The 15,511-nt window shown below is 37.4% G+C and overlaps 1 protein-coding gene across 3 annotated transcripts in view; it reads right to left on the bottom strand.

Moving 5' to 3' along the window:
- Positions 1-15,511, bottom strand: part of MSH2 (mutS homolog 2) — a 53,779-nt gene that overhangs the window by 34,829 nt on the left and 3,439 nt on the right. For 2 of the 3 annotated variants that reach the window (XM_062573553.1, XM_062573552.1), the window contains exons 3-6: positions 15,224-15,502; positions 14,683-14,829; positions 13,207-13,356; positions 10,745-10,878 (exon numbers count right to left, since the gene is read on the bottom strand). In XM_062573553.1, the coding sequence (XP_062429537.1) occupies positions 10,745-10,878; positions 13,207-13,356; positions 14,683-14,829; positions 15,224-15,502 (710 nt within the window). Of the gene's footprint in view, positions 1-10,744; positions 10,879-13,206; positions 13,357-14,682; positions 14,830-15,223; positions 15,503-15,511 lie in introns of those variants that run through there. The other variant, XM_062573554.1, reaches the window with a different exon arrangement.

Genomic DNA, 15,511 nt, shown 5'->3' with positions numbered 1-15,511 from the left:
TTTTCTCCCATTAACTCTGCCATAGAGCTGCCTGTATTAGATGCATCCACTTCCACACTGAACAGTTCAAGCTCTTTTTTCATTCTTCTTTCAGAAGAAGAATTTTCATTTCTTCTTCTGGTCAAACCATGAGACCTGCTGTCATTTCCTTCTAGTATGTTAACAGAAAATTGCTCATTTCCTCAATTTAAAAACATATGCCTTTTATTATCGCATGACCTCTCTATGGCTTCCCCCTGTCCCACTCCCAAAAACCACTGTTACAACCTAAAAAAAGAACTAAAATAAGAAAAAATGCAACTGGTCAGAAAACACTCTTTTGAAGAACATAGCAACAGAGTACAACAATGTATACATCATCAATTCAGTTTAAGGTGTATCTTCCAGTATTACAGGATAGGTCTTCTCACTGAACCAACTGTTTTTTCTTTTGGTTTTTTTTTTTTTTTTTTTTTGGTTTTTTTTTTGTTTTTTTAATATCAAATGTGCAACTGAAGGCAACTGACTATTTCTTGCAACTCTACTAAAGTTGTCCCTTGTCATGCAGAGTACAAGCTTTTATAGGTAGGGTTAGCCCCTCAGGGTGGCAGGAGGGAGGACAGAAAACCTACAGCGCACACATTTGCAGAACACTTGGTGCACAGTGTGCAACTAAGTAGCTAGAGCAAAGTGCTCCACAACAGGCTACCTACTGTTTAACCTGAAAGATTAAGCAACACTATAGAGACAGAGACATCCAAGCCATCTCCTGCCTTTTCTAATTCTCCCAATTTAGTCTCCAAACTATCTTACTATGCAAAGAATACTTGAAATTTGCAACTTCAGAAAGGTTTGCTTTTAAGTAAGTTTTTAAAGGAACTCTCTTCCAAAGATCTGAGTTCACTCCCTTACATCAATTACATTTATATAACAAAATTAATAGGTAGTAGGAAGGCAACAAACTCTTCTCCGCTCTATGTGAATTGCTGTATATATTATTTGTGTATTTTGTCAAAGTCTACAGATTGCAAATTAAGGCTCTGAGATTACACCAAGGATTCCATGCACAAATTAACTAAGCAAAGCTTTGGAAGCTGTATGCATTGGCTGTAAGGCTTACTACAAGCCAGTAAGCTCAGAAAAAAACAAAAAGGATTATCAAAAAATGCACCATTACCTCCAATATAATATTTTCTCCCCAGATACTTTACAGTAGTCTTACGTATTCTGAAATAGTTTAGCAAGAAGTCATTATTTTTGCAGAAGTAATTAAAAATTTTCTGACTTCTGCAGATTCGAAAGGTAAAGAAGAATAACAGATGCTTCAGTAGAAAAATAAAATCTCAGGTCTTATTCTTGTGATACCGTTAGATGCAATTAGGATTTTGCTCCTGAAACAAACTGCTGCAAAGGCAGTATTTTTAGACTCAGATGGAAGGGAGTGCCTGGTATCACTCTGAGCCACAGGCATGGAGAGCTCTGCTCTTCCTTTTCTAGCCAGAAAGCAGCTCAAAACAAAGACCTGCCCGACAGAGGCATACACACAAATTCCACCTCTCCCTCCCCAACACACACACCATGAGAAGTTGTAAAAGCAGAAAGACGCTTACAAAACATTTGTCTTCATTTATAAGGCAGGGCTGGCAACGTTCCTGATGATACCATCACACACCTGTCTCTTCATATAGCCAAAAGCTCCAGGCTGCAAGCCACGTGTTTCAGAGCAATAAGGAGAAGGATCTCCGGAAGCATTTCTTTATGCTATATGACCAGAGCTTGTCAAAGGTTCCACTGTTTCACTCCGGATGGGACAAAGGGCTACCCATGCTGTGCAGTAGAGAGCCTAAGAGACCTACTAACCTCACTCTCTGGTCAGCTTCCTGCTGATTCAGTTCCAAATTGGCACTACTCCATAGTTCCCACAATAGACCTGCCCTGCTCTGAGATCTGAACTCTGAAAATAGTCAAACATGTAAAATAAAAAGTAGTGTTCCTGTTTATATTCTAAAGAAACTTTAATAAAAATGCACATCTAATGAAAACCTGTATGTTCAGTTCATAAACAAAAGCAAATGTCTCTGTTTCACAGCCTAGGTAGATTACTTAGGGTAACAATCAGCTATCCAAGTTATAGGTAAAGGAAATAAACCTTTACCTACATTGCCCAAAAGTTATGTTTCCCAGATAAGAGTTAAACTTTTTTTTTAAACTATTAGTGAGAAATGCTGTTCAGCACAAAGACAAATATGAGAGCACTATTTACACTTGACACACTATTCCTAATTCTCAGTTCAGAAAAAACAAAATTGTGCTTTTGGAGTTAAAGAGCACCAAAAAAGAGGAGTTGGAATAAAAATAAAATTTTCCCACTTTATAGCTACTTCACATGATGATAATCACAGTTCCCAACTTTTAAACATGCATGTTTTTTGAATAAAAAAAAAAATCCACATTAAAAAATCATTAAGCAAAGCTGAGTTTTGAACACAAAACGTTTTGTAAAGCAAATCCTCTCCTACCTCAAAAATGCAGCAGACACTTGCTAGACTAAATGGTCTCTTATTCTCAAGGAACTGTACAGACAAATGCAATTCACGTAAGATTCTGTGTCTCCTAAACACTTCAAAAACTTGGTATGTTTTCTTTCTTCTCTGTCACGAGACATTTATTAATTTCCGTACATATGTGTGTGTGTGTGTGTGTGTGTGTGTGTGTGTGTGTGTGTGTGTATAAATAATTTATATTATTCACAATGGTAGCGAATAGTTCCATTCCATAGATTTAGAGAATACTCTTCCAATTTTAGGACAGGCAAATATCCAATTTATCCTCCTGTAGCAGTTATATTGTGAGATCCAACTCACAATAATACAATAAATTAGTATGAGCTCTTAAAAAAGTCAAGATACCAACAGAAAACAAACATACAAACATATAAACATATAAATCAGACCATTAAATATGAAGAATAGACTTCTGATATTGCCTGACTTGCAGTTAAAAAAAGATTAACATTTTCGTGATGATAGTAGGTCAAGGACCAGCTGGCAGAACAGCAAAAGGATTAATTTTAAATGACAGCCTTCCTCACTTTTTCATGGATTAAGTTTTCCTCGGATGAATAAGCTGAATCATATTATTCTATGGCTTCGAGACAGCTAGACCAAAGCAAGGGAGCAGCAGGAGCCCAAGACCAGGAGATTGGGGATTGCCCCCTTTTGGCAACCACCCAGTTTTATGGTATTAGATGCTATATGAAATTGTACCCTTACTTATTTTAGTAGGTTAAATTCTCCATCGAGAGATGAACTGAGCAGCCACATAAACACTAGTGCCAGAGCCAATACAAGAGGAATAGTGATAACTCATGGCTGGGAAAGCATGACTACACCTTTTGATTTAAAGTAGTTGTGGCCAGTGTCAGCTAACTACAAAACAATTCTCCCAGTATAGCAGGCTGCTGCACGATGTGCGGGAGTCAAGTAAAAAAGCAGCTTTAGCTGCACACTGAATCCTGTGAATCACACTGAAGGCCAAGCAATTCTTACATATACAGCAGCTATCTGTGAACACATACCACGGACACGAAGGCAAAGAAATCCTACTCATTTAAAAAGAGACAAGAACAGTTTCATGATACTTCTTTGAACGCAACTAACATTAAGATTTAGGCTTCTGGAAAACAACTGCACTTTTTTTTTTTTTTGAAACTGCTAATAAACTTCCACTTTTCATTTGATAAAAAGAGACAATGAGGACAACAGAGCAAGTGCTTAAGTATTGTACAGTCATGGTCAAACAGTGTAGTGAAACTGCCCCACCCAAAACCTACCAGAAAAAAAACAAAGCTGGAAACCAGACAAAGCGGCTTCTCAGTGTAATTCCTCACACTGTGGAGGTTTTGTGCCAGTCTGCCTTCTTAATTAAATACAGCACTTTGGGAGCCAGTGATAAAAGAACATTATTGCATGGTCTTTAAAAGACCACAGAACATATTTCCATGATTTTTTTAAAAAATGTTTTTATTCCTTTCAAGTTCCTTACATTATTAAATTTATTATGCTCCATCTACACGAACATTCTTTTAAATTGTTAACCTAGAATACTTCCTTAAACTTGTACAAACTAATAACATACTAAATAAGTTTTCATTCTTCACTGGAAAAGACCAGCATTTCTTCATTTATATTAATTCTATATAATGAAAAATGAAACTCAAAATGATATGCAAACAAAGCATTAAAAGGCTTTTACAGCTCTTATACGTGGAAAAATTAAATTAGATGTCCGGACAAAACTATCTTGCAAAGAACTTGCGTTTCAGTTTCCTAGCATGCCACCTTTCCAACATTTGTGAATATATAAAACAGGTCAGAGACAAAAGTACATTATTTATTTACTTATTTATTAAAAATAGAACACCATGCTTTTGTATAAAATATTCAAAGTAGTGATCACTAAAGACACTGGGACAAAGCACAGAGCTCTTTACATGTATGTAGTAAAAGTAATCAAATATGGATTTAACTACTGTAGTAGCTGCTCTTCAAAAAGTTTAAAGTTAAATTTAACTTTAACTACTACAGTAATTACCATCCACCTCTTTTTGGTAGGCTGAGAGCAAAAGAACAGTATGGCAGCTAAATATTCCCTATATATTTCCCTAAATAAAAAGCAATTCTCTTATTTAAAATAAATGGAAACCTGGTTTGACAGTTTCAACCAAATTTCAATTCAATTTCACTTGAACCTCAAATTTAGATGTGAAAGAAACTGATTAAACAGTTTTTCTTTGCATTTGTTTTCTACCAAGCAATGAATGGTCAGGGTGAACTGGGCGAACTGAAAGCCCCAACTAAGAGATACTACAACTACCTGCTCCAGTGCTGCACCAGTCTGTTTTCTGTTTTACGTCACTTATAATTTACAGATATGAACTGCTGATTACTGATCCTTGCAGATAAGCATGCAGAAACAAACAGCTTTTAGGCATTTCTCCCATCCAAACACCAACACCTGTAGCTGTCATAAAAGAGATCTTGTTTCAGGGGTTAAGTTTTTCAGTTTTTTTCACATTCCCCTGGCATCTTCCTCAAACAAGGAAACTTGCAACACAAGGATCTAAACTTTTCAAATGGCTTTCAAGCACTTTCAATTTTGAAGGAAATTCTTTCCTAAAGTGGCCTATCTGGCATGTGCTAGATCAACAGAGCTTTTGTTTAATGTTTCTAAATAGCATTCATCCTCAACCTCAGTTTTACAAGGAAAAACAAACAAAAATGAGGTCTAAAAGCAGTTTTGCAAATATTAAGCATAGTTAAAGAGAAGGCAGAGGCTTAAAGAAATAGCATTGAGAGCTTCAAGTTCCAAATATTTCATAAAAGGACTTACAGATAATAAAACTTTTGGAATGACAAAGGTGACATTTTGCTACATTTCTAGGGGCTTACTGGGAGGCCAACAGAGTTTGTCACTGGAATGACTTCTTTCACACAAAACATTTATCATGCCATGCTCTGCATGACAATAGCAAACATCCATCTTCTAGCTAGTTTAGATTCAAATTATATCTCAGAACTTTCTTCACAGGTATTAGGGGCACAGGAATTAGTGGCACTCCAAGTGTTTAGCTGAAATACATTTTAAGTCATTCAGGGAAAAAAAAAAAAAAAAAAAAAAAAAAAAAAAAACTCCAAGATAGTTAGAAATTCTCCTCTCCTCTACTTAAAATGCAGGCCATCATCTATCAATAAAACTCTTTGAAATTAACATATTACTTTGGAGAGGAACCAACTTTCAAAAGTCTTTTGAAAGCTGCCAAACACAATGACAGAAGCAAGAAATCCTGTCTGCAATGCTTTGCAGGGATAGTTTTAGAAAACAGAAGAACACAAACAGTGAAAACCTATCACAAAATAATTTAGGTTGGAGGGGGACTCCAGGCCCATCCCTTGCTCAAAGTAAGGCTAACTTCAGTTGAACACTGAACATCTCTAAGAACAAAGATCCCTCAGCCTCTCTGGGCATTCCAAGATCTCACCATCCTCACGGTGAAGAATTCTTTCCTTACATTCAACTGAAATTTCCCTCGTTGCAGAGTTGTGCCAGTTTTCTCTCATTCTTTTGCTGTGTCCTTTCAAAAAAGTGCCTGACTCCACTTTGCCTATAACTCATTTGGTTTTTTTGTTTGTTTGTTTGTTTTTGTTTTGTTTTGTTTTTTTACTGCTTGGTGGCCCTTCGCTGCACTGGCTCCTCTTTCACAGGATCACAGAACGATTGATGTTGGAAAGGTCCTCTGTGGATCATCTAGTCCAATCCCCCTGTTCAAGCAGGGTCACCTAAAACACATTCCCCAAGACTGCATCCAGATGGCTTTTGATATCTCCAAGGATGTCTGCCAGTCTCCCTCCAGTACCACAAAGCTCCAAACTCGACACAGTTTGCCAACTAGATGGGAGCAAGTATTTTCCTCAGCCTGCTGGCTACGCTCTTGCTAGCATAGCCCAGTGCACAGTCACCCTTCACTGCTGCAAAGGCACACTGCTAATTCATATTCAACTGACTTGTCTGCTAGGATGCACAAGGGTGGAAATGTCATGCTGCACTCCAGCAGGCTTCAGGGTGGTTCAAGTCCTCCGTGAGAGCCAGGGCCTACTATTACCATGTTCCTACTAGTCCTCTAAAGAAAGCTTTGTCCGCTTTCTCATCTTAATGGGGCAGGTCTGCTGCAGACACTCACCATGATATCTCCCTCACTGTTCCCCCCTCTAATCCTGACCCATAAGCTCTCAACAGGCCTGCTGCCCTTTCCAAAGCAGAGCTCTGTACATTCAAGCGATTCCTTTGCAAAAAATGCAACCTCTCCATCTTCCCTGTTGGCCTTCCAAAAGAGCACACAACCATCCACCGCAACACTTCTGTTGCATTAGCTATATCACCACACTTCTGTGATCCCAGGGAGCTTATAGCCCTGCAAACTCACAGAGACTTCTAATCTCACCTGGCCATTTCTCCTTTGTGCTGTGTGTTTACACACAGCTGACAGAGGCCCTCAGTCACACTGCTTCCCCAAGGGCACTGTAAGCACCTGCCCTGTTAGCACTCCCATATGCACTCCCCCACTCTGCCTCTCCATTTATCTGCTACAGAAAACAGTTAAGTTAATCTGTGACTAAATAAAGCACTGTAAAGGCATTCAAGCCTGCCTACACCAGCTAGCAACAAGTTGCTTTTTTCATTTTTAAACAAGTTGTTATTTTATTTTTCAGCCAAGACTGTGACTCATTTAAATGTTCTATATACAGGAAAATTTTACCCTGCCATCCATTTATTCACCTCAAGCACCCTAATCTAACTAAAGGAATTCCAGAAATCTGTCGTTTTCTGACTCTGGTAGAGATTGCACTGGTTTCTATAATATAGCCTCTGTGCAGCATATCTAAACAAGGTTAGGAATACAACTCCATGTAGGGTTGAATCAGAACAAATCACATTTGAGTACGGACTGCAACTTCTGTGGAACCAAGACTCTTGTATCTTTTTGGTACCAGACATAAACCTATAACAGGTTCAGCCACAGTATGCACAAAGGACTAGAAAGGTTAGCTGGAATCCTAACTCCATGCTGTACACAAATTCAGAGAGAGTTTTCCCCCAGAAAGAGAAAAAATTTGAAATTATATTCAGCATAAGTTCTCTTCTATGGACAATAAAGAACAAACACTGTATTACATTCAGCCACATTCCTCAGACTTTCTAGTATCTGAAAAAGAAACATAACAAAACAGAGCTGTTCGCTGCATTTTACTCAATTATGTTATCCAATTTATTTATCTATTCCCAGTTACTGTCTCTGCAGCTACAATTTATTTTCAGAAATATGCTGACAAGGCAGTAAGTAAAAACCTCAGGTACCTGTCTTCTGAACTCATTCCACGGGAGAGGACAGGACTGTATCTTGTACATTTATGACTGATCATTAGCTTTTTAATCACAGAAAATCAGCCAAGCATGGGTAGAACCCTGTGTTTTTCAAGGTAGACAGGTATCAGGAACCCCTATTTAATTTGTTGTCATTGGAAGCTGCTCTAGTAGGTAAACATTATTTTATCTGAAGCATACATACTGCATACATAAATTTGTACTGTTACTGTATCTTGTATCCATAGTTAATATGGCCTACTGACATGATATTGTTTCATTCATCTGTAAATGGACAACACATTGCTGGCCAAACTGCCTGAAGTTTACCCATTTAGCTCCAAAAGATGACTTGCACCATCTACAGGTCTTACAGCGTTACAAGACTCTTAACTGTCAAATTCTATATTACTGGAATAAAAGTTAAGCCAAAGTATTTCCTAGAAAAGCACAATGACAAGCTTATTCTAAAACAGTGTCACATAATATCAGTCAAACCTAGATAGTTTAGCCTAATTTGAAGAGAGATTTGCACTGGTTAGTGCTGGATGGAGCACCACTGCTTTAATGTGGCACACTTCAAGCTAAGAAATAATTAGCAACCCATCTCTGTGACCATGGAAGCACTGCTCTCCTAGAAACAGTATCATCTGGAAAGGAACAACAGTCCAAGTATTTTCCTCTCCAAGTATCTAAAAACCCTGAATTAAAGTGCTTCTAGATTCTTAAATTAGCCATAATCTGTATTACAGTGTACAGAGAACAACTTGGCAATTCAAATATATTTTGAAAGATTTGCCATCTGTCAATATACTTCATCAGCCCCACTAACAATTTATTATATCTGTTTTTTTCAGATTAAAAGAGAACAGTTCTCTACACTTTGAACAGCTTTACGGTTGTGATAGTGTATCAGTAGTTTAAGAATGAAATACATTGCTTTTATTCCAAAGCTGAAGCATTAAATTAATCAAAGTAGCACTGAAGAGCCAGATAAAGTCAGACAGGCTTAGCTATGTTATAAAAATGCTGCAGGAATACTCAAAAAAACACTATAATGGAATTTCAGTACACATAAGTACAGATGAAAACAAACTATTTTTAACAAATTACAAACCCAGGGATTTTACAGTTGGACCAAATATAGGAGGTTATCAATGATCTCTTTCAAAGTCTGAACAACTGGATGCATCAACTTTTAAAAAAACTTCACTTACAGTTTAACTCAATTTAATTACTGCCCTTTAAATATAGCATTTCCCTGAATACAATTAGTATTAGCCAGATAGAATCACAACACAGAATGCAGAGATGATGATCATAACTCTACAAAACAAGTCAAGTTACTTTTTCTGCCTACCATCATTAAACTCCAGCTCCAGAAAGCACTGTTTCTTTTCCAAACTTGTAGTACTTCAGACACATAGTAACGAGTGAATGAGTTTGATAAAAACATCAGAACTCCAAATGTTTACTTTGGCATTAAAAAAAAAAAAAAAGTCTACAAATGGTAGCAACAACTTTCAACACCTTAAAATTAACGTAGCCATTAAATTAAAGTTAGTTTGCATTTTAAGGTTCAAAACTGACTAAAGAAGTAGATCCTGGGCATCTAATCAAGAACTCAAGTGTAAAGCTCTTGTAATACAACATTAAGATACTACATTTAATAAATTGGGGGACAAATATTATAGCTTCACATTAATAATATTTTTAAGTGTGCTTTGAGCAACTTAGCCACCAGTCTGCAAATGGTTAGAAAAATAGAAAATATTGTAGAAGAGAAGCAGAATAAGCAAATCTGCAGAAATCTAGAGAGAAAACCACACTTTGCACATAACTTCATTAAAGCATGAATGTGCCCAAGTCAGAATTTCATTTTTGGCATTGCTGATCCATGTTAAAGTCCTACAGCATCTGAAATACAAGCCTTAAGAGAAGGTTTCAAAGTTAAATTCAGTTTTCTGGACTTTCTGCTTTGTTAATGATGCACATTAACATATATTTTGCAATGTACTAACCTGACATTCACTTGAGCTTTCATGCGGTCTGGTTTTAGGTAATAAAAGGATAACTATATTTTAGCAAGAGTTTTTTTTTTTTTTTAATTGTATCATTTGTTTGCATGGTGAATATAACCAAGAAACATACACACACTGTAGAAATTTGGTCTTTAAGAATCTCTTTCTGAAGCTGAGAATTATCTGCACATTTTCTGTACAAATCTGCCATATTCTGTAAAGCCTTTTATCAACTGACACCACTATTTATTAGTAGGATAGACACTTTGTGACAAGCAGCAGTATGAAAGATGACGAAAGATAGAAACGGTCATCTTTGGGCCACAATCTCAAGGCAAGATATGGTAAGAGCACCCAGCTGCAACCAAAGGCAGCTTTTTTCTGGAAATACAATGAAGTTATTACCACTTTTTTTTTTTTTCTTCCCTCTTAGTAAACTAAAAGTGGCATCACGATATTATTACACAGAATGAGTATTTGCAGTATGGAAAATAATTATAAAGTGGTTGCTAAACTACCTCAGCCTGCAGCTTGAATTATTTGGACATCTAAATGCACCATATCCTCTCCCTTTAAAAGGTCATAATTGTAAAGTATTTAACTTAACAGTAACTTGCCAATTTCCATTTCACAGAGCAAAAGACTTTCTGTTCCGTTTAACTACATTGCACTAGAGGATAGCACACAAAACTGCAGCCACCATTTATAATATAGTAAGATAACAGTATTAAAGTTATTTCTTTGTTGTTTTAGTGTTTTGCTTAAAAAGGAACAGCTAAAATAGTTACTAAATTGTATAAGCCTATCAAATATATAACACTTACCTTTCTTCAATTCTATTCTTGTCCATAAGTGGCTGTTTGATCCACTGATTAACCAGTCTTTGTCCTTGAGGGGTTCTGCATTTATTTAGTAAGCCAGCTAGTGACTGTGCAGTATTAGCGTTTTCCATAGAACTCTAGAAAGGAAAAAAGAATTGATGAAGATTACTGACATCCATCGAATGGCACTCAACTTTATTAGCTAAGAACAGATCAGTGTCTTTTCTGAGTTCACTTGGCATCCGTGAAAAAGTCAAATTAAATAGCATAGCACTGAAGCAGTTACACTACGTTTCCAGGAACATGGCAAGCAAGGAACACGTTTGTCTATTTTGATGTTAGCTTACTGAATAAAAAAGGTGGAAATGCAGCTAGACATTCACTAGATTGTCCTTTGTAAGGTTAAAAAATAATGGTCCTGTCCATAAGGAGGGAAAGGGAAAAGAAAAAGGAAAAAAAAAAAAAAAAGCGCCTTGGGTTCAAGAGTTTTCATTGGGGAGATCTTTCTTTTGAGGGAAGATGGAGGGAGGCAACAGAACTTACATATGTATGATTTTTATTCAGTCTCACTAGGTTATCTCTGTGGTACTATAAACATCTCCAAACATACTCTGTTCAGATTATAGCTCACTCCCTACAACTTTGGTATAATTTCAACTTTACTCTCTTAAGACAACCTTGTGGATGTTTTTTACTAAAGCAAGTGAACTTGCTTTAATTTTAACTTGAAAATATCAGATCTACCAAAGAACACTTGCAATTAGAACAGCAGGCAGGCATTCAACCAGTACCAGGTCTTGATGTCTGTGAACAGCTGCAACATAAGACTAGCATTACGGTAACAGGAGATGGAGCAAGAGGGTATATTGAGGGATTTAACCCCTAGAAAATCTAAGCTCTAAAATGTATACACCTATATTCAGTGCCCTGGACAGCACTCTATCAATACGAAAAATTCCAGAATCTGAGAAAGCATCAGGAAGAGTACAGTTACCTATTAGTACCCCAAGTTTCTTAAAGCCATGTTACAAGTGACATTGGTTTTTGCTACAGGAATAACATACTTCAATATGCCCAAGTTGAAAGGCTATGTTTTCCTATGATCTTATATAATCAACTGCATCTGCTGCACCATCAGAATTTCACTCACACACTTCACAGTGACTCCAATTATGAAACATTTTGCCTCTGGCTTCACTGTCTGCCCAAGAACCTCTTCAGAGACAGCCTGACACGCAGGCCATAACACAGCTTCCTGCTACACAGCAACCTCCCCTTGTTCTGAAGCACACAACCACCCTTGAGGACAGACAAGGCAGTGCATTTCCTATCACAGACGCTTAACATCTGCAAGGACTTACAAAGGGAAGTAGCAAAGAGGGTGTCAAATTTCCTAGAACACCTCCATAAAACCTGGGAAGAGGTCCAACTTCTCCTTCACTCTCTTGTAACACAGAATCGGGAAATAAGGCAATGAAGTCAGAATACCTTTCTCCACATTTAACCACCGGATCAGATGCCAAATACGTATTTTTTCACCATAAATCCTTCCAAGGTAAACAGGGGACCATATTTGTGATTTTATCCAATAAGCCTGAAATTCATGCAGACTATGCCCAAGAAAGGATCACTAAGTAGCATTTGCTGCTACAAAAATAGAAGAAAAAGGCTGATACACCACTGTATCAACACACCAGTGTGAGTCCATGTTTTCCTAGGGCCACATAGGGCAGGGAACACAGGTCCGGTTGAAGATTGGGAAAAATGGTAACTTGGATTTGAAAATGCACATAAAAAGCAAAACCAACACTGCCCAGTTAACATGCTATGGTGCTTTCAGCATGTTCTTAATCCTGTTCTGCCTGCTGCAGTTTTCAGCCAGCCCTCCCCTTCCATCACAGAAAGCAGTTCTCCTGGCATATCCCTCCTCTTTCCCTATTAATTCAGATTGCTATTCCTTTTTCCAGAAACAGCACTACTGTAGAAAGTAATTGTGCTTTGGAGTTTCTTATCATGTCACATATCTATGGAGCTCTCTTCTTCTCACCCTGAGTCTGCTCCTATCATTGCAGCTGTGAACTTCTTCATCTCCAACTAAAGACAAGGATAGACAAAGAATGCCAGACTCTTCAGCAGGTACAGCCATGGAGTACTTTCAAGGCTCTTTCCATATCTTCATTATACATGTAGACACTTATTTGTAGTCACTTCCTACCTCTCTTATGATCTTCCCTTCTGTATTCAAAGCAAGCTGACTGCAAAAGAAGGCTATAACAGTGGACAACAGTGTTTCTAGAACACTAGTGAATCTAATGTTTGTACAAGATAGCTGAAAAAAAAGAAGGCTAAAAAGTCACCATTAACCAAGATATGAGGAGCTTTGACTGGACTGTCAGGATGTCACTTATCAAGCAGCTAAACAAGTATATTGCAAATGCTTATCAATTAAAATGTGTATTTCATACCTGGAAAAGGTTGAGGGCTTGGACAGCTGCATTGTCAAGAACCATATATTGACTAAGATCAAAAGTAGTCAGTTCAAATTGTCCAAAGTTAGACTCATCTGACAGCAGCTCTAAAAACTTGATAATAGCTGATAAGGATGAAATGGCAACCTGAAGTTAAAAAAAAATAATAATAATCTAGTTAGAAATATTCTTGAATCAGGGAGCATTTGATAAATGTACCTATAAAAACACAAAAAATACCATCAGAAAAGGTCTCTGAGTCGAGTCCTGTGTGTGAATTCCAGCTGGGACATATCTTGTTCTACAGGACCTTTTCTTCATTGGCACATTCTAGGACAATGCACTTTCTTTCTAGATAGGTGCAAGAACAACAAACTGGCCATTTGCATAATCTGATTAACAAAATAAGGTGTGATGTACACACCTTGCCAGCTTTTCAAAGCTGTTATCAATATGTTTCAGGCTAAGGAACTCAAACAAGCTATAGCAGATAAACGAGATCTCGAATAATCTGAGGACATGCTTTCAGGGTTAGTCTTCAGCCACAGTAAACATCTGATCCGGCTCACTGCATGGCCTTACAAACGCTAATGCCAGCACAAAAGAGTGAGAACACCATGACTGACTTGTTCAGCAGTAACAGACTTAAAACAATTTTAACCTGTGATGAAATCGTATGTTAAGGGAGAATAACTCAGCTCATTGCAAATGCAAGCTACAATGAAAAACATTTTAAAACAAGTTAAAATATGTTATCTCAAGCAAATTACCTATTTACAACTAAGAAAAAAACATGCTCAGTAGACATGCAGGCACTAAATTGTGTATTTCATAGAATCATAGAATCGGTAAGGTTGGAAGGGACCTCTGGAGATCATCTAGTCCAACTCCCGCTGCTCAGCAGGGTCACCTACAGCATGTTAGACAGGGTTGCATCCAGGCGGGCTTTGAATATCTCCAGAGAAGGAGACTACACAACCTCTCTGGACAACCTGTTCCAGTGCTCTGTTTGAGCCATAAGATGACATAAAACCCCCAAAATATTAACATGAATAGTACTCTACTTCCAGATATGAGATTCTCTCTTCATCATGCAAGAAAATTAAAGGATTGTATTTCAGTCTTCAGGCTAGATAAATTACGAATAAGAAGCATCTCCCACATACAGTCAGTTTGCTTTCTAGAGTTTAGTTCATTAAATAAGTGAAGAGTGTTCTTAATTTTTTTCTAGAGGCCTCGTGTATCCCACTTTAACATAAAGACCCAGGGGCAGCAGAACTGCTAAACACTTCAGCAAGAATTTACCTTGATACATCATGTGCCTTACAGAGTAATTTCAAAGTATGTGAATACAACATAAAATAGGACTGGAAAGGGTAGGGATATCAGCTCACAACAGGGGCACACACCACTCGCTATCTTAAAACAAACAAAAAAAAAACATGGACCCATCAAAGAGTGCTCTGCACTAACCTGCTTTTCCATCTCTGGCAATGCTGCACTATTCATTTGTTCTTCTTTTTTAGATTTTAATAAGCGATTGAGATCCTGAACGATATCTTTTGTTGTGAATTCTGCCTTCTTTCTGTCTGTAATCAGAATTCCTCCTCTCTGAATGACCTGTTGTGCATAAACATACATAGTTATCAATTACTTTCGATTTTCAAGAGATGAGCATTCATCCCTTACAAATAAACCCCAACGATGTACATTTATTTATGGCTAGGCTGCACAGAGAATAACAGACAGGATTTTAGCCTTAGCACATCTTTTGTTGATTAAAATGCAAGTGAGACAACAGAAAAATACTACATTTTTGATGCAACAAGTAAAATTTCTTCAAGCTAATGAATTAGTCCTTCATTTTTCTACAAATCACAGAGCCTAGATAATAAGCTCTATGCCTTTAGTTTTTTTTTTTTTTTTTTTTTTAGTTAAAAAGCTAAAAGTTTTCTAGATAAAATCTTTGTCTAAGCATAAGCCACGAGGCCATGGTCACAGGCAATTCTCTTACTTGTCGTAGTTTTCCCATCTCTCCAGCAGTCTCTCCTCCTGGTAGCACACACTCCTTAGGTCCTAGCTGAACCAGCAGAGCTTCAAGGTTTGAGAATTGATCGTTATCTAGAAACTCACAGACGCTCAATTTTCTCAGTGTAGTATCAACATACCCCACTCCAACTACTCTTTGTCCATCAGTGGTAGAGAGCTTCACCCCCACAACTCCAATGGCCGTTGACATATCATTATTGGCAAAGAGAACTTCCTCAAACTGGGCAAGATTTCCTGGAGAACCCTAGTTAGG

Source organism: Rhea pennata, chromosome 3, assembly GCF_028389875.1.
Source record: "Rhea pennata isolate bPtePen1 chromosome 3, bPtePen1.pri, whole genome shotgun sequence".
Taxonomy (NCBI): domain Eukaryota; kingdom Metazoa; phylum Chordata; class Aves; order Rheiformes; family Rheidae; genus Rhea; species Rhea pennata.
Note: the sequence above shows the minus strand (reverse complement) of the source record. Positions and strands in the feature narration are given on the sequence as shown.